The 21,214-nt window shown below is 32.7% G+C and overlaps 2 protein-coding genes across 2 annotated transcripts in view; both read right to left on the bottom strand.

Moving 5' to 3' along the window:
- kibra overlaps positions 1–11,680 on the bottom strand; it is a 51,010-nt gene extending 39,330 nt beyond the window's left edge. Inside the window, exon 1 of the mRNA XM_065345092.1 lies at positions 11,416–11,680. Coding sequence (XP_065201164.1) covers positions 11,416–11,543 — 128 coding nt within the window. The 5' untranslated portion in view covers positions 11,544–11,680. The remainder of the gene's footprint in view (positions 1–11,415) is intronic.
- Positions 11,681–13,169: 1,489 nt separating this feature from the next.
- On the bottom strand, positions 13,170–21,214 carry Cht5 (Chitinase 5). Its single transcript, XM_065345095.1, has 11 exons — positions 21,066–21,214; positions 16,916–17,006; positions 16,411–16,574; positions 15,988–16,153; positions 15,640–15,862; positions 15,420–15,543; positions 15,125–15,322; positions 14,961–15,042; positions 14,633–14,844; positions 13,957–14,253; positions 13,170–13,850 (listed from the first exon to the last, which is right to left on the bottom strand). Exons 2-11 carry the CDS (start codon positions 16,983–16,985, stop codon positions 13,722–13,724), a joined length of 1,665 nt encoding a protein of 554 aa, XP_065201167.1. The 5' UTR covers positions 16,986–17,006; positions 21,066–21,214; the 3' UTR covers positions 13,170–13,721.

A 21,214-nucleotide genomic window follows, 5' to 3' on the forward strand; every position in this document is an offset into this window, starting at 1 on the left:
AAGGAAGGACGCGACGTGGACGCAGTGTGCACAGCAGATAGATCAAGATGAGTGGTCCTCCGCGCCGGTCATCCGTAAGGTGTCAGGCAAGGTGCAGTGCAACGACGTATAGAGAATGAGGAGGCGGGCTACGCGTCCAATGTTGACCACAGGTGAACCGTCCAATTGAGCGACGACGTATAACACTCGACGTTTAGAAAATTCACAATTCACCAGATGAAAGAATTCGTCGCCGATTTTCGGACAAATTAGAATAATTAAGAGTGCTCATCGACGTAACATACTCAATACTCATATCTTCGAAGAGAGTACCATACCTAATATCCATACGAATGGAATTATTGTTCAGTGCGCTCAGATACCCAAGAGAAGCACTTTTTCTCAAATAGAATAAAGACCGCTGAAAAATTTTCCGAGAACTGAAGGTGTACTGTGTAGCTAGAGCTACTCTCAAGTTGGCAAAAATCATACTTCCCTTTGGAAGATGAAAATATATAACAATTCATCAAGTTGCACGGAAGTTTTTTGCAAAAAGCGAAGATCGCCCGTGAGGAAAATTTTTTGAACATGGAATTGGTAGGGTTACATTCTTTCCAACTCTGTGCACAGGTTGAAGCCTTCCATTTAAAAATGATCTCTCATTTCCACGAAGGAAGAGAGAAAAAAGACGTATTTTTTGAGAAATCGCGATGACTTTGTCCAGTTCAAACACCGGCAATGAAGTTGGGACCACAATAGGGCAGTATTGAAGCGAAGGTCGAAGCTTAATACATATGTACATAATTTTACTCAAAAACCATCCAAACGAGTTTTCTGCTCGAGAAAAAGCTGCACTTATACCGAAAAGGCGAGAAATCTTATTCAAAATCAACTAGGCCCTTGTTTCATTTAGGCACTTCCAAGATATCGGACAGCCGGTTTCCAGAATTTAAAAAACAAATCAGAGGCGTCAAAGTACGACAAGGGTTTGACTTTTGTACACATACCGTGAAAATGAAAATTGAAAAAATTGACGAAGATCTAATATAACTGCGAGAAATTTATTTCGTCGCCGTTCATCTAGAAAATTCGTTTTACTCTACATTACTTCTCCATGATGCGATCTACCCGAAGCTTTTTCTCTATGATGCGAGTGACGCAAGGTCAATAGTTTCAGTAGACAATTTTTTTTTTGCGAAATTTTGACATCAGCGATTTTTTAAAATGATATTTGAAAACTGTTTTTTTTTTAAAGCGTCAAATCTACTTGTATGAAAAACACTAGGAAATCCTTTAAAAATTTGTTCAATTTCATTTTTTTAAAAACTGAGTTAGATAATAAGAAAAGCAATTAGTGGTCCAAGAAATTTGTTTTTGTTTCTTGTTTTATATTTTCGTTGCTTTGCTCAGGAATACTCATTTTGAATTCTCCTGTCCTTTTATTTTAGCGTTCCCCCTCCTGCTGTCCTACCTCCTTGTTCTGTTTTGTTCATCTTACGAATGAAGTTAAAGACATTCATCAGATCATCACCTTTCAACACAACGTACTAGCAGTAATATGTGCATAATCGGAACATCAATGTTATTTACTTACACACAAGGCACGATAACATTCTATAAAACCATTTTCTAATATTCGCCTCGAAATAAAAATGGCCGCGTAAATACATATCATCACAACTACAGCTGTTTCTCAGCGAGCATGATATTCCGCCTTAAAATATTATATACAACGGTTATCTAAGAGTCAATAATAGATTTCCACCAATCAGCGCCCAAACTGATAAGATTAACACGGCCTTATTCATAGAATAAACAAAAACTCAACTGACAAGTCTATGAAGTAAACACAAATTGTACGCAAACGACATTACCCTTCCAGTTTCAACAATAATTAAATTTGGATCTACGTGCATCATAACGAGAGCTTTCTTTGAGCGACCTTGAGTGGTTAAATTTTTCAAACATGGTTCAACTTTAAAATAAACATTGTTGGAAAATTGTATACAATGTGTTTGCTCAATGATATATCTACACATGGAGCGGGAGGGGGATTATACAAGTCTGTCGAGTACAGGGAAAGGCTGCGCGGTTGTTAAAGGTCTTATAGAGGTAAATAGTAAGTAGGTATACGGTACATATAATGTATTACACAACGAAGGCGGAAAAGTGTTGTGACTCGGGCGAAGCAGGGATAACAACTCACACGAGTCCAAAATCACTTTCAAGTTGTTTTTTTTTTCAGAACGAGGGTTGAAAGTGCGCATTTTTACACCCGAGCGATTAACACGAGGGCGGGTAAGTAGGACTTTCGATCTGGAGTTGAGAAAACTATTCTTTCAATACGATGTGAGTACCTACTGAGTGCTTGAAACAATCACAAGATTGAGGTTCCAGAATTATTCAAAAAGCAAGTGGAATACGTGAAGTTGATAAAATAATAGGTATGTTTTCATACAGAAATTAATTGCCGAAGTCGTAATTCCAATTAAATTGAAAGCGAAATCGTGACAAAAAATTGGAAAAAAATCAATGCTTACGTCATATTCTAAACTTTATAGCTTTTGCACGATTCGCAAGAATTTTAACAACTCCTATTAGCAAATTTTTGGCACTCGTTTCCGCAACCACCGCCGCCGCAGCCATCGAAACTATTCGACGAATTTTTTCATTTCAATGAGTACGCAAATCGCTCTTTCTGACACGTGATTTTTCCAAGGATAATCGTTTTCACAAGTCGTAGTGGTGGGTTACACGAGAAATTTCTAATCTCATCTAGGGGTTAATATATTTTACAACGAAATAAATTTGTATCTTTGTCTTTGACTTATAAAACCATTTCACTATAATTTCTAATTTGTTGAGCAAAAAATTATTCACTTCTGACATCACACCACCTCTTCTCCAATCCTTCTAAACTCAGAATAATGTTTACGTATATACTTTCAAAAATTAGCTGAAGACGAGAAAAAAGTTATTTCGTTCCACGAATTAATCAAATTCGATATAATAGAATGATTCAACGAATTCGTACGTAAACAACGCGGATACGAGTAAAAAATTGTGTATTTTCGGAATTATGTGCTACTTTCATCCTCAGATTGCTCAAACATTCCAGAAAACAAATTATCACCATGTCCATCTATTGAAATAACGGAAAAGAAAAATGAAGAAAAAGGGCCACAACTTGAACGTCAAAAGGACTCCAATTTCGATCAAAATTTCAAACAAAAAAATATATGTATCAATATGTATAATGGTGAAGTAGCATATCAATTAAGTATTATCAATTTCAAGAGGACGCTGAGTTCGAATATTGGTTCTTTCTTAAAAAGGACCCCATGAACCCTTTACTAGTGCCGTGAAACATCGTCAAATGGTGGGTGACACGTACCTCTCGGTGTCTCTCAGTACATCACTTCTAGCAAAACAAGGAACAGGTGTAACACAGAGGGCTTGAATTTAATGAACCAATTTAGTTTAACCCTTTGGATGTATCAAGGTGAAATGCCAAAATGAATCCAATAATCCAAACCCTTCAACTATGCGTCAATAAGCGCGTAACAACATAAATAGAGGAAAATTACCATCGTCACAGCGATTACATAAGCTAATACCAATATCAAATACATAAAGAAATCGCAAACTTCGCAAGTAAATGAATTTAAAACGAAAGTTGAATACGCGAAGTTTTCAAAAAGATTATGACACAATGTAAATAAAGCCCATTGTCATCGAAAACATAATGAATACACGTATTTCTGCCTCTCAACACACATTCATGCACTCTTTACTCGATGCTACCACATATGGATTACAAAAACAAAAAAAATCCAATGATTCGTAAAATACTCGTACCTCTTCTCTTACTCCGCCATAATACCTTTGTTTCGACAATATAGGTAAAAAAAAAAAGAGAAAAATTAATTCCCTAAGCACTTCATAATAATAATAATAATACCAATTTAAATTTCCACACATGGAAGCAATTCAAACGTGAACGTACTAGCTCATTCTATCTCTGTCTTTCAAAAAAGAAATTCCTAACTGCCCAAATACGCGAGCACCGACGTAATGCGCGTACTACTATTACTATTCTACTATTACAACCGCCTAAAGACGTACACATACAACCGTGATTTACAGCTGTACCACGTCTGTTCTTCTAACCAGAAGGACCGCTGTAAATCATCCATATCCCGTTGATCATTCTCTCTTTCTCTATCTCTTTTCTTTTTTCCTCTTCTTTTTTTTTATTTTTATAATTAATGACGTGCACTCTTTCTTTATGTGATTAGACTTTCAACGAATATCAAAACATACAGCAACCAGTAAAATATATAAATTGCTCGAATTGTTATTCCTTCTTCATACGTGAAGATGCGTGTAGATTTGATACATTTTTACATCACCTTCATAATATGAAGTTTGTTATATTATGTAGATCCTCATTTGAACTTGAAATATGCGATAGGTACATAAAAATATGAATGCGTATCGTAAGTTGCTGGAGTCGAAAACGTTACATCTCAAAAACCCCCCTTTTTTGGTGAGTAAATTTCATACGTACAAAATATTTTTAAAAAACAATTTTGATAGTTTTGAACATTTTTGAGATGGAAATATGTAGTCACAAAAAGTGTATTCATTATTGGTTTGTACAAAAACAAAAAAATACAAAAATAGAATTGGTACGTATCATGAAATTTCAGTTTCTTGAGAAAAACTCAAAAACAAAGCACTCTAAAAAAAACTAACGACATTATGACGATTGGAAATTTAATTCTCTACAACTTTGCTCTCATGTAATTTTTTTGTAGGACGCTTCGTTCGATTCAAAATGTTTTCCAAATTTTGAAATGTTTCCTCTTCACTTATTTTCCAAAGTATTCTTATGCTAAACGAAGGTAAGATAACCAATATTTAATAGTACATATTTTTATGAAAATCATGAATAAAGTATTTTGAAAACAAGAAAATTGCAATCTTGTAAAATGTCACTTTTTTGAGATATAACCGCATTCCTCAAAAGTCCGAAGGTGCGAATTCAAATGGTTCTTGATGGCTGAACACTGAACAGTGAGATTCTTTTCGACCAAACTATCATCTCTACAACAGAATTTTTATTGAAATGAGACCAGAAAGGCGATCATACGTACATCTGAACATCGACCTTCTACGAACTCAAACTATCCTCGCGTCACAAAAATCAATTTTACCCAATACTTAACGATTAATTTAGTACATTACATGGAGAACCATTACGAGAGAAAACCCTACAATGTTTAGTAAGTAAGTATACAGAATTACAGAGGAGTAAATGTTTAACCAAAAACAGACACGCATTCTGCACACAACTGAATGATGTATTGTACATATTATACGATTTTACAGCACCGTAAACCACGCATCGCGTTAACCTTATAATACTGAAGCGATGAAGAGCTGAGGGAAAGGACGATGGTCGACGACAGGCAGTCTCGTCCAAGAATAGTTCCTCATGCATTACAATTTTTTTATAACTGATGAACAGTAACAAGAACAAGCGACACTTGTTGTACTGCACACTATACTAATAAATATCCGAATGTAAATTAATTATTTTATCCCCATTTATATGTATTTCATATCTTATTTAAAATAGGTACTATTTTCAATTACCAAATACCCATGTTTTTAATCGGTATCACATCAGTTCGCATGATTTTTTTTCTGCCTCAAGAAAATTCTTGAGCAAAACTCAATTATTTTCTGAGAGCAACCAGTAAAGCAATTTTGAACTGTCTGAATGGGTTCCCCCTAAAGATCTTACACTCCACTTTTCAGGAGTAAATACTTTTCCATCTCTTTCGTAGGTTTCATACTCAACTCAGGGTGTCCACTCATTTCTGGAAATGATTTTCCCTGACTTTTCCAGGTTTTCCAGACTAATTTTTCCATTTTTCTAGACCATTTTTTTCAATTTTCTATGCTTACCCCATACTTTGGTTTAAAAAAAAAAAAAAATTTGGGGGGGGGGGGTGTATTTTTTTAATAAGCTTTTCTTCGAACTGGATACTTCTTCGGATATAAAAAACAGCTCAAAGATTATTAACTTTTTAAATTAAAAATAAATAAATAAATGAATAAATCATGCATCAAGTTTGGCGAATTGATTACAATATAATAACTTTTGAAAATGTTTCTTTTCTTTTATGGATTTTTGGAGGCATCAAAATGTGAAATTTGTTCATCTTAAAATTGAGAAACAAATTGACCCGAGCGAAGCGAGAACTTTTGAAAATTTTCATTTCTAGATGCCTAAAAACGAAGTTTTTTTAAATGAGAAGAGTTTATTTTTGATTTTTTAAATATTAATATTGGAATGATGTTTTTTTGAAGGAAGTTAACTACTTTTGAAAAAAAAGAGAACAAGGTCGAGCGAAGCGAGGGCGAAAGCATCTGAAAATTTGCATTTCGAAAGGGATAAAAACGAGGTTTTTTTTATGTGAGAACGAGTAGGTTTTTTTTGGCTTTTAAAATTTTAGACTTTGAATAATCCTTTTTTAAAAGGAAGTTGATTTTGAAAAAGAAAACAGAACAGGCCCAAGTGAGGGCGAAAGCTCTTGTAAATTTGTATTTCGAGATGCATAAAAACGATGTTTTTTTTCGTGAATTCATTTTTTGGCTTTAAAACTTTGATTTCTATTATCTAGAAATGTTCATTTGGCCGTTTAAAAAGAAAAGAAAACAAGCCCGAGCGAAGCGAGGGCAAAAGCTTTTGAAAATTTGTTGTTCGAGAAGTAATAAATAATGTTTTCCTTTCATAACAGGTCCTTATCTGAAATTTGCAATTGATCGTTTTTTCAAAATTCCAGGGATTTTGCGTGAAAATTACGAAATTCCCTGACTTTTCCAGGTTTTCCAGGCTTGTGGACACCGTGGTTGTCAACTGTATGAATATTGTCTATCTGTAGGTACATTTGAAAATTTGAAGGTGAACAGGGTAGCACTGATGATAAGGGGGCAGTGGACAACAGGGGCATTTCACTCCACTTCCAATTTTTTGGTCCACCATGCTCAGATGTAGGTACATTCTAATTTTGGCTCAAAGGAAGTGTCTCAAAAACAATTCTCCCCTTTAAAAAAACTAATACTACATTTTTCAGGTATAAGAAATTCTATACCACACAATTGTACTTCATTTCTTTCGTAGGACCCTCGAGCTATTTTTTTCCAAAAAAAATTGATTTTCTACAACAATAAATTCTGAAATTCCTTCACTCAATTTGTTTAAGAGCTTTTTACTTCAGGCCATGCAAGTATTATCTAATATAGATACTTTATATTCAATGTCTCAAATATGTACGCAATTCAAGACACTTTTCTCCATTGAGCTTTACATTTGAAACAATCTACGATTAAGAAATCAAAAATAAATCGCGGCAAAGTTGAAATTAACTACCCTCACAATCGAATTATATAATATATATCCATATACTGACCATTATTGTCATTGATTTCATTTAATACTCGTACGATACATAATAAATTGTGATAGGCGTCTCTCCCAACTGTCTCACTACAATTTCGACACAGTTCATTCGTCAAACACTCAACTAAATTCCCCAGCTGAGTAAACAAAATGAAATTTGAATCATTACGAATCATCATAAGTAGAGTGCGGATTTTTATTTTTTGCATATTTTGATATGCACGAGATAATTGCGCATATCGTATTGATCTTTGTGATTCGGAACATTTTGAGTAAAATGAGCTCAATTTGATTGTGCATATTTTGCATATTTTGGCTGTAAATGCATAAAACGTCATAATTCTAGCATTAAATGTGCATAAAACGACATATTTTGGCCATTTTCAGCATATTTCAAAAATTTCGACCAAAATTTTCATTTTACAAGTTTTTTTTTTAAATCGAAATGACTGCCAAAACAAAAAAAAATGAAAATAAAAATTTTTTACAACTAATTTTATGAGTTTTCAATTTATGACGATTTTCAATACATGCTGTTTGTATTTTTTTTCCTTTTTTTGTGTGTTTTATAGAATTTAATTGGAAAATGCAAAAAATGAGTCCTACCATTGTACTCAGATTGAAAAATGCTTTCCAACAACACCCATATCAATTGTGCATATTTTGCATTTTTCAGCATTTAAATGCATAAAAATGACATATTTCAGGCTTTTACAATGCATAAATTATGTGCATAATTTGAGATTTTTCGTGCATAAAAATCCGCACTCTAATCATAAGCATATCGAATATCGATATGTTTGGACTATTTTTATTAAATTCGACAGCAAAAACAATTAACAATTTGCTTTTCATATTCATCACACAAGTAAGTCTGGTTTAATCCTGCGAACAACATTTCAATTATTTATCATATTAATTAAAGACATCCTTGACATTTCTCCACGCGGAATGAAGAATAAAACCAAACGATGATTTACACAGACCATCATTTTAGGTACCTATAATCCAACATAGTGGGAATGAATGTAAATTTACACTCGTGTTTAATCCACGAGAAAAATATTCTGCTACAGCATAGTTTTTACTCGTAATTAGTAATTACTTAGGTATTTAAACGGCACTCACACTAATCGATCAAAGAATCGTTGTTCAATTTTAATCCACGGAAGTTCATTACTGGAATTTTAGCAAATTTTTTAAAGTTTGAAAAAAATGTAATAGTGAATAAATAAACTTTTTTACCAGAAAATTTTCAAAATAAAATAAAAAAAACCGCTCTTCGGTAAATTTATAAAATTAACCCTGGCAACAATCTTGAAAATTGACTCGCGGAATAAAAACATGCGAATGACCTATGTAACAGCTGCTGAAGTTTATGGCAAGCTTTTTCTCTGAATTTTCAAGCAACAAATACTTATGTACTTATTGTTAGCTGCGCTGGAAAAGTGGTTTCAAGGCTAAATCATGAAATCCGGGCAATGATCTTAAAAATTTATTTAGAACAAGCGAATGCGATCAACGTCTTACGAGGGGCAGATATTCTCAAATTTGAGTAAATTTCATTATTCATCGGAGTTTTTAAAATGTTTCCCCATTAATTACCCACAATGGCACTTCCTAGTGAGTTGTAAAATCAAAATACTTCACTTTAGCAGCTAAGTACTGATCCATTGTGGTGATCAAATGAGCACTCCTATTCATCAGTGCCGGTTGCGTTCAATTTCAAAATTTAAAGACTGAAGAGTGCGGTCTCCGAAGCTTAGTTTTTTAGACAAACATCACGCCACGTGTAAAAATGTATTCTATTTTTGGGAAATCATCGTTTGCGCTTTAAATCGTTTGCGCTTCCCATTGTTCTCATCCAGAAGCGCAAACGATGTATTTTTTTCAATCGTTTGCGCTTTTTATGTTCGTCAGTGTAGCCAGGGGTTCCCAAACTTGTTAGTAACATTTAGACATCCTACTGGAAGGTATACACGTACAAATTCATGCGGAAGCATTTCTTTACTTCAACGGAGTCCCATGAATAGGTACCTACACTTACATTTCTCTTCTCTTATAAATACTGAGAATGGGTAAATGATTATTGTAAGTTGTACGCAGCGCATATGTAATAGGTATGAGAGTATACAGGTACATTGTACAATATGCGCCTTGCATAGGTAGGATACATTCCTAACTACCTAGACCTACCTGGTACATGCCGTTGACTTTATTAAATGAAGTGTTATCAATAAACGTTTCGATGCTGCTGAAATGAATACTGATTTTTGAACTGAATAGATACTTGTACGCATGCACGAATTTATATTTTGCTTGTTTTAGTCATAAAAGCATAAGACAATTATATGCTTCCAATATTTGTATGACATATTTTCGCATTTTTAAACGATTTTTTCTTACGTTTTCAGCATTGTTTCAAAATTTTGGTAAGATTTTCTAAAATTCATCGTTTTTTCCTTCAAAAAAGCACCACTACAGAAAAATTCTAAAACATTCAAAAATAATTCACAAAAACTGAATATTCAAATGCTGTTTTGAGAACCCCTGGCTACACTGACGAACATAAAAAGCGCAAACGATTGAAAAAAATACATCGTTTGCGCTTCTGGATGAGAACAATGGGAAGCGCAAACGATTTAAAGCGCAAACAGTTAACAGCCCTATTTTTTCACTAAGAAAATTACGCATGTATCTAACCAAGTTCTAAGAAGTGGTAATACTCTCGTCTCTCAGCATGTACGGATCCACACGTCTTGAAATCTGAGACTATGAATACAATTCATGCTCATTTGCTTTCAGGATGAATGATTTTAAATACGTAAACTGCACCGAGTACAAAATTATTATCAGTTAAAATTTACCATCAATAAAATGATTACGTTCGCACTAATTTTCAAGCCATCACACGAGTTTCACAATGCAACGAAATGTCAAAATGAAGAGTTCTTATATCGAAAACTCAACTCGCATCGACTGCAATAGTCCACTCAAAATAAAATTTCATAAAATCAAATGAGGAAAAAAATACTTTCGGAGACGGATTTGTCGTTACAGTAATCAAAATAGAACTGAACAGGAAACATTGCAGCGGCGGATTTAAAAAAATTGATATTGTGTTCTTATTCTTTTATGAAAATAATCTCAGGAATTTCAAGTGTCAACATCGATAAGAAACTCTCGTACAAAACAATCGTTTTGAATTCGCTAACAAGAATAACTTGTGAGTGTTTTAAAAGTATGTATTATCAAATATAAGGTATAATTGGCCGGAGTAAAAGTTAGAAGCTTCACAGAATTAGATCAAATGGTTCATAATAGATGAATACAGTCACGAGAACTAAGTATCAAAGAAAATTCTAATTTAAATGAACTCGTATCAAAATACGGAAATGTCATTGAAATAGCAATGCAATTATAGGAAACATTTATTCGAAAAACATTTTCAATTTTTCATTTCACAATAACACCGAGAAAGGAAAGAATCAACAGATGAGCGAAATTTTGAGCACATTAGGAAGATTTATGTACCTTTCTTTGCAGTAATAAATACTCTAACGATGAATTACGACTGAAGTAATGAAAATACATCGATAATGAAAACAGTAAGTAGGTATTTAGGATTATTTTCGAAAGAATTTCGCACAATAGTGAAGAATAATAAGGTAAAAAACTACATAATTATTTCAATAATCAACTTGAAAATACGGCTGTCGGCTATTAGACGGCATATTTTGCTGCAGAGTGCAGCACAACACACATCGCAAAAACAAATTTAAACTGGAACTTGAAAAAATTTCGAGATAAATTTACACCTGTACGAGGTAAAATTAGAGAAATGAACTCACTTTTAAGCTACTTTACACGGCTATAATATTTATTTATGCATTTTTTATAAATAATAAAGCACGGTCAACTTGAGGCTCCTATAAGGTACGTAATAAGAAAAGAAAACTTACTTATCTCTGGGATCAATCCATGTAGTCTTCTTATTATTATGGTCAATAAAATACACTTTTCCGTCGAAATCCGTTCCGTAATCCCATCCTGCAGGTAAGGGCATTTCAGCACTTTTTTTTCGCGGCATAATTCACAAAAATCCATCCGAAAGAATTTTAAATAAAACGCGCAACTACTATTTCACTTCGCCATCTTGGAAATGTGGATGATTATCACGAACGACGAACGCAGCGCAAAGCGGCTGGCATCACTTCACTAACCAATCAGAAAACAGATTCCATAGGAATGGAATGCGGCTATTAGCCTATTACCAAACCACGGAGATTGATAATATTACCCTTTATTGCCTAATGTTGATATGGTATGAGAATCAGAAAATGAATTAAAATTAAACTCAAACATGGCCTCTTCGCGAGGGGGGAGTGGTATGTCCCTAAACACGTTTTTTTCTCATCTTCTCAGGGTGTTGTTGCAAAAATAGCTTCGTTTTGTATCATTAAAAAATTTAATTTATTAATCTTGCAATATTTTCCAGAGCTGTTTATTTTATTATAAAATTCATTCAATGATCGATAAGATATTCTATTACAGTAGAGATTTTTTTTCAATCTTTCATTTTTTCCTACTTTTGATGGTATTGTTATAAATGTAAATTGATCATAAATCGTAAGAAAAACTTTAGTAGTTTTGTCTTTTTTAAACATTAATTTAGTACCTATGTCAAATTTTCAAAACAAAACTCGACCTGCAGGAAGCCTTTGAACGCGTTACATACGAGTATAATATACCACATATATATAAGTACCTTAGCCCCTACAATTAAATCATTCCCAAAACTCAAAAGTAAAGTAACAAAATTCTTCATAGTACCTATATACGATTGATAGTCCTCGACTCGACTCTTCGAATTCAAGTTGAAACCAATTTGAAAATCAACTTGGAACTTTACTTTCTTTCTCACAAAATAATGTCCCTTCATATACGAACATTTTTCATATCACTCCAACTATTTATTCAGAAAATGCTAAAATTCATCAATGAAAGAGTCTCTTTGATGACTTTATTCAAAAGCCACACAGTAAGTATGTAATGTACCAAGACCCACACAATAATAGGCTGCTTAGTAGACTAAAATAAAAAGCTCTTTGCAATTGTGTGTAATTTTATAAAAATGAAATCATAATAATTATATTACTCATGCTTTAAAATACTTTCAAACATTTTGTTTCAGATTTCAATTTCAGTTATAACTTTATAAGACTTGATTCATTTATTACGACAACATCGTCAAATGAAAAATTAATAAAAAATAAAAACAGAGACGATGAATGAAATGAAACTGGTTACTGCGCGCTCTACAAATATCCTAAGAAAACAAAATAACAACTAACTTTTTTTTTATTTTCAGCCTTTCAAGTTTCAAATTTGAAATTTTATGAAAACAGTAAAGGTAGGTAGAGGTACGAAGTCGTATATTTTTCTTTTCAGTTCACGAGATAATTAATTAATTATTCAATTTTTAGTCGCGATTCAATCTGTAAAGAAGGTTTAAACGAACTTTGACTGGTAACTCCAATGATGAGTGATTTTTAAGTTATCTAACCATCAAAATTTTACTACGTACAAATCGAAAGCAAGACCAGTCGTACTAGTACTTATGAATCGAGCAGTACCTACCAACTTACTTCATAAAAATTCATAAAAATGCCCAGTCGCTCATCTGCTTTCATTTCTTGAAATAAAAACGAGTGAGTACGGATTCATATCAATGAAATCAACATATTATTTATTGCGATGATTACATTTTCGTTTATTATGTTTATCAAGATTGTTTTACCTAGGTAAGTACCTATCTACAGGAAAATCTATGGTACTTATTAAATGCCATATATTATTATTGAAAATATAACAGGGTTCTTTATTGAATCAAAATTCAATTTAAAATATTTTGAAAGAGATCACAAAGCAAAATCATAAATACTATAATTACTTACATTAAATTAATTCAAATGTCTAAAAGTAATAATTATAAAAAACACGAAAATTTGTGAAAAATTATAAAAATTTAGAAATTATTTTGTGTCTATTGATGGTATATTTTTGACTCATCAAGAACGTGTGCGTGTGTGCGTAGACGGTAGATGCATAACATGACCAATGCCGAAGAACCTTACCACCTACTTACTTGAAGAGTTTGTTCACTTCAAATTTCCAAAAAAATTGGCGTAATTAGGTGGATTTTGAGGGGAAACTACCTACTTCTTTTAGACAAATAAAATTTTGAGCGCGCATTATCTCCGTTTACTCATTTTTTATACACGCAGTTTTCTTTTTCTATATTTTCTGGCCAATCACAGGTCATCATTTTTTGATTCCATACAGTTCCAGGTCGACATGTAAATTCGATTTTTTTATCATACACGCATCTATAATACTGAAAATAAGTACGATGAGAGCATTATTATTAATTGAAATTGGAGTGATTTCATCTGGAATAAATGCTTTTTCAAATGCATACATTCAGATTCGCCTAAACTTACCTTATCACAGTCATTGTGAGGTAAATACTCTCCAATTCTGCATTCAATAGCTTGTTCAATGTCTCTTTCAGTAGTTGATGAAGTTGAAGGGTATTTAATAGAACTCGAGGTGACTAAAGGTGTTGAAGAAACTGTTGATGAATAAGTCGTCGACTTGGTGGTAATTTCTTGAGTAGTTCGTTCAGAAGTGGTTGGTTCAGTCGCCTTTGTCGTCGTTTTTATGCTAGTTGTGAATTTAGTGGTACCAGGAACAGAAACGTCACTTCCAGATGTACTTGGTGGACGCGCCCACTCAGACTACCAAATATTATAATAATATTATTAGTACCAGTATGTGAACTTTCATCATAAATTTTTCAACACTTGAAAAAAAAAAGTTAATCATTACAAACGAGACATGTTCAAGCTTGAGCATTGAAAAACACATCAACTGTAATGATAATGACATATTTGCCTGCATTTTAGTTGCATAGGCAACTTATCTGTATTACTTGCCAACTATGTATACTGTAGGTAGGTATAACTAGGCGCACTGACTTGATTAGGAAAATATTCAATTCAATTACTAGGTATTCGACTGCTTTTCATTTACCTACCTATTTCATCAATTTTGTTTTGATACACGAAGCTAGGTTAGTATTAGAAATGCAAGAAAAATTGAAAATTTATATTTTACCGTGGGTGTAGTCGCAACTTCTCGATCCAATACTACATAATTGGCCATATTATCGTGTAAAATTTTAATCAGGGGATTTACTGGACCACACTCTCCTCTAAAATCGTCCATATCAATCGCCCAAGTCATTGCACCACCGTATGCTTTACTTTTAATGAAATCCATTTTAATTTGTACGCTGGTGGGATTTTCATATCCAATCCATTGTGTATCTACAGGAAAAAAATATACATGTTAGGTATGTAGATCAATTAATGTACATACCTACATTCGAAAAATCTAAATTACTCCGATTATAGTGTGAAGCAGCAGGTTTTCGGTTACCTACCTTTATAGGTGTAAGGACATTTTCCAACATCGTCCCATTTTTGGGTCCAACCGTTGCTTTCATTTTTGAGTAACATACAGATCTACATATTTTAAATTAAGCTTGCGTGAGAAAAATAAGTAGGTACGCGGGGATCCGCAGTATATAATTTTTTATATACGCACTTCGTAATAAGATAGAAATCCTTTCGCCTTTGTGTAATTTCCAGGTTTACCACCGCCAGCTTCTTTATTTATATAGGTACCAAGTTTATAATCTTGATTACTGGCACTTAATGTAAAAGTTCTACCATAGAAAGGTATTCCTACGACAAGTTTTCTTGGTGGACATCCGAGATTTTCCCATAGTTCTAAACCATCATTCTATAGAATCATTTCATTTTAATATTACCCAATTGATACAATTTATTGAAGGGAGTTTTAATGAAAAAAATGCACGCATATAGGTAGAGGTACTTACCACGTTCAAAGCAGAATACGCCCATTGATCGTGTGGTCGTTTGTAAAGAGGACTGTGTACATCTGCAAATCCTGCCCAGTTGCCTCTCAAGTCGTATGACATTACATGAACAGCGTCGACAATTCTAAAACAAAAAAAAAATAACAATTCAAAAGGGGTATTTCTCTAGTGAAGTACCTATTACCTACGAATATGCAATGCAATGAAATATGAAATTTACTGGCAAAGTCCTTCCACGTAATAACCTTCTTGTAATCGGAATTTAGCGAGTGGCACGGCAATAGTTAGTTCCCAATTTGGATTTTCTTTGTCGAATGCTCTTCGTAATTCTTGTATGAAGTAGTAGTACAGATTTCGGTCATTGAATGATCCACCACGATCACTAGCTCCCGGGTATTCCCAATCAACATCAAATCCATCGAAATCAAATTCTTTCATGTATTCTATTTTGTAACAAAAAAAATGAAAAAAGGAAATGATTTTCAATATAAATCCAAAGATTATGGTACTTATGAATGTACCTAGTACCTACCTAGAAATTGAAAAAACAAATTTTACCAACACTTACGAACAACACTTTGAATGAAAGTTGCTCTTCTTTCTTTTACTGAAACCATTCTGGAATACTTTTTACCTCCATCACCCCAACCACCAACAGCCAACTCTAGTTTTAAACCGGGATGTTTATTTCTCAGCGATGTGAAGTTTTTGAATCCATTCATATCAATGTCAACCTACAGGTAATACAAAACAAATTAAATTCAAAAAATGATAGCTTCAGCTTATATCCATGGAATGATGAATTTGGACTACAGAAAGGCAGTAGGATACCAACAAATTTATTACATCTGTAATCTAATAACGCTATACGGACGTACTTCTTAAATTTCTATAATATTTAGGGTGGGTAGGTAGGTAGGTAGGTAGGTAGGTAGGTAGGTAGGTAGGTTGTTATTTTCAAACCAAACAATCTCATTTACTAGATAGTTACCTCTGGATCTATGACCAAAATTTCCCAAGTGACATTACTCACACCCACAAACGAATAAATTACATGAGTGCACATATCTCCTGGAATATCATCGATTGTGTATCTTCCAATGCCAGGCCTATAAATTGCCCAATTACTAAAATAACATACCACTCTTCCTCGATCTGCAAAGTCAAAATTATAAATATGTATTTAGTTGAAATAAAAATCCTAGAATATAAACAACAATACTCTACACTAACGTAAAAATAACGGAATGAAAAAAGAAGTTACAATTTTATCGCGGGAAATGATCACGAATTTTTTATCTTATAAATAAATAAATAAATAAATAAATAAATAGGTAGGTACCTACAAAAAAGCACAAATATTAGGTAAAACATCTACATATTGAACACTTTAACGTGTTAATTTTAATAGCCATTTTACCGCAATATAAAGATACTTATTATAATATGGTATATACCTTCATATATAACTCATAAGAATCCAAAATATGACTCACCAGATGTGTATTTGGCATATGCAAATGTGAATAAAACACACAGCAAACCGATTACTTTTACTGAATTCATTTTTCAATTCTTTAATTGTAGCTGAAAAAATAAAATAAAAAGAACGGTATAAGTATATTAATTAAGTCGATCACATTCGATTACATTGCAGCAAAATAAACTTACATTAAAAATTAATTCCGACGAAAATAATTTTTAAGATGTGTCGGTGTAGAAAAGTACTTAAGTATTAGGTACCTAGCTAGACACCTGCCAATAATCGGGTTAGTTGCCACAAAAAAGTGAGTATTAGGTAGGTACACTTTACATCTCGAAACGCTGATGCGGTTTCAGATAGGGTACCTTACCTACCTTGTCTTGTGTTTACAGCATCATAATTAATAAATACACATACCTAAGTACGTGGAATTGTTTTTGGTGTAAACTGTAAAACGTTTTTTTTATTGAATTGATCATTTGAAACACGTGCGGTAAAACTGCAGGTATGAATCAGAACTTGCAGGTTTTTGTTTTGTTTTTCAATTTTGATTTTGGTCATCTTTATACACATCTGTACAGTTCAATAGCATGACACCATCACGATTATCATAGGTACTAAATACGTGTTTATTATTCTTGTGAATCGAAAATCACTTTTTAAACCAGAGCATTGTTTTTAACGGTAGTTAAGAGAAAATGGAAAATAGATTCGCAATAGGTGCATGTACCTACTACCTACATAATTACCTATAAATGCTTTTATAGTAGGTACAGCTGTAGAATGTTCGCATGTTGAATCTTTTGGTATAGGTATATTTTCGTAAATTTACAAATATTTATCTAATTAATGAAGAATACGAGTACCATTGAACTTTTAGAAAATATGTTTCGAATCGACAATTTTCTTAGGCATATTTTATTAATTTCACTGGTGGAAGAGAACTCATGCACACCTGACCAATCGTGATCATAATCGACGTTGTGCTTTGAATTTTTCAATCGTCGTGCTTGTTTTAATCGATGATTGATCACCTTGAAGATTTTGTTATAATTGAAACTATAGCTCTAACTTAACATCGTCAGCTATAATAGAAAAACAGGAAGTAGAATTTTTTTAGTCAAAATCCATTATCTTAACAGCTTTAAATATGAACTGTCAATTAGGTGACGATGAATGAAATCGATAATATAGGTATAGGTACCTAGGTAGAGGTACCGATCAAAAAACAAAAACATAAAAGAATTTAACGCAGACGAATCAATCACACGAATTCTTTTTTAATTTTCAACTTTATTTTTTATTATAGTTTTACTTCAGATTGAATAGGTAGGTATAAAAAAAATTAAAAATTTCATTTATTAAAAATAAACTTTTTTCCAATAGGTAGTTCCAACAACGCGCAATTTTATTCAAATTAAAAAAAAAAAAAAAAAAAACAGAAAAAGTGCGTAGTTATTAATCTCACAAGAGGTACTGCACAATGACACCGAATGAAGTCATGGCAATTCAGAATTAGAGTGAAAAATGATAGGGAACTTGTAATATATGTACCTACGTACAAATTGAATAGTTATACCTTACGTCTTCTTCAGCCTAGCCGTCTCATTTTGTCGACGTCCACCTTTTTCATCACAGAATTAGGTACATTTGGTTAAATTAGATCATTTCGTGATTTTAAAACCACGTTTGAGGTGCCTTTGTATGTACCTACTTTGTAATAGCAAACTCATAACAAATGCAATTTTTCCCTAGGGAATAGCAAGAATAATTTTGTATTTTTTCTGTTCATGGATTAAAAAACATGTGGAAGGCGCATGCATGATGCATTCATTAAGAACATCAGGTAGGTACCTACCTACCTACCTAGTTATTTTTCAAATTCGCATTTTGAAGAGAGTTGTATGTTGTAGAAAGGGTATATAAATTTTACAAATAAATATACTTGAAAGAAGCATTCACACACGGATAGCCTGTATTAGTTTATGTGTATAATTTTCGTTCATGGTAGGCGATCAGACAATCTTTTATGACGTTTTATTTTCCGATCACGTTCGTAATTCCTGCATATTACTACTTCGCACCGCCGAATATACAGCGATTCCGATGTGACAAGTAAAAGCATACCTAACTAGGTACCTATCTAGGTATTTATCATTTCCGTTAGCAGTGAAAGAATTTTTAAATATGCATTATTGTATCACATGGCAGAAGTAAGAACCGTGTTTCGTCCATGTATTCAACAGGTTCAGCGTATTTTTGTAAAAATTCAAAAGGAAAAACAGAATCTGTCAGTCACGTTTTCTTATGGCTTGAATAGCTCTCTAGAAATAAATGAAAGGTCCAATAGAAAATCAAACAAAATTTTTGAAAAAAACGCAAAAAAAAATTTAAAAAGCACATCCACAGATGCATTAAGTACCAAAAAGCACCGGTGATACCAGTTGTGAAGATTTCGGCAACTCAATGAGTATAGATACTTAAATAATTGCGTGTAAACAAAATGAAGGGGTTTTTGTAGAACAAAAGTTTATGTTTCGTTTTTTTGTTTTATTTTTTTACTCGCGAATATTATTTTGTAGAATGGTGCGCAACAACTCGCATTTATTTCATTTTATAAAAATTCGAATTTTGATGATTGCAGTTTTCTATTTATGATATGTACTTAAACTTGATAGAAAAATTAGATCATTATGTACCTATACTTAATACTTACAAATCACTTCTAATACGGCCGTAAATAATTTCTGAGTTCATATAGAAAGTAAGAGGGTTCTTAAAATATGACTACGAGTAGGTACCCTATGTTTCTGTAGGTATTACTACTTTTTAATTTTTTTTTTCTTTTCAAGATGTAAAGATCTACTAAGTACTAACGATATTACGCAGACAAAAATTAACCTAATCGATAAAACAGAATTTCTGTCACTCCCTCCACGCCCCCTTCCATCAAAAAATCTACAATAGATACTTACAACTAAGTAAAGTACCTAATAGAAATGTGGTTTTAATCGACTCAAAAATTGAAAACATAAACTTACAATCAAATATTCTCAAATCCCAACTATCATCTCGTCTTAACCTATGTCTTGATGAAGGGGGAAAAATTGTTGAAAAAACAGAATAAAAGACACTATTGAAACAAATCAAAACAAATGAAGTCACATATGTAGGTACGTAGTACTACAAGATAGGTAGACTACCTACTTTAATATGGAAACAAAAATTGCGTTAATCTAGGTATCCAAAAAAATAAGATTGTAAAAAGAAAAATTGAAAAAAAAAATTGCCAAAAATATTCAATCAGAATAATAACTTGAAGTGCATACTTTTCTTTCAAAAATCAGCTCATTTTAACTTTTTCTTTCTTTCTTTCTTTCTTTTTTAAATGCCCCTTCAACGGTTGAGAATGGCCACAAAAAATTATTTTAAATATATGTAGGTACCTAGGTACATTTTCCAAATAAATGAATACATAATTGAAAAAAATTCGTGTTTATCAACAATTTGAATTACACCATTGAAAGTACATATATTCCAATGAGACACAATAATGATTTTTATTACTCAATTACGCATAGTCGTATGATTAGATTGGGGCACCTATTACAAGAAAAAGAGCAACGGTACCTTTCACGGATAAAACCAATTTCAAAGACTATTTCCCCAAAGTAAAAAGAGAAATGTAATAGACGTAGGTGGGTAGTAGGTATACTCGTAGGTACCCGCAGACAATGGAAAAAGATCACGAGCCGCGGGTAGAAAAATAAATTAGATTTCCGTGATTAGTCTACGAAACCTGTTTACCTGTGTTTTTTTCTTCGTGTGGCGAGAAAATGTCTACGGCTAAAAATACAAAAGAATCGTTGACTTTATTGGTAAGAAATCCAAAGCAAAAAATTTTTAAAAAATTACTCAATCCCGAAAGTTTTAAGAAACATAAAAATTCGGCAATGTACGGTTCACGTTTTCAAAATAATCATCAACTAAAAAAATCCTGATTTTGTGAGCGAAACAATAAAAATTTCAATAATTCGAAAAAATAATTGATAAGTATAGCGACAAATCGTATTACAATAGGTATTTGAACCTCATAAACACTATATTATCCGAATTCGCATACAAAATAAATAATAACTGGGAAAAGAAAGTACGTAACTTACCTCTTATTCGCAGACTCCACCAATTCAAGAACTGGTTCCAATATCCGAACGATTGAAAAGTAGAATCAAATGTGTTCAATTCTGTTAAGTAAGTAATGTTTACTTCTGTTTATATTGAACTTGCATATCCCCTTCCAACAAAGATTTGA

Source organism: Planococcus citri, chromosome 1, assembly GCF_950023065.1.
Source record: "Planococcus citri chromosome 1, ihPlaCitr1.1, whole genome shotgun sequence".
Lineage (NCBI taxonomy): Eukaryota > Metazoa > Arthropoda > Insecta > Hemiptera > Pseudococcidae > Planococcus > Planococcus citri.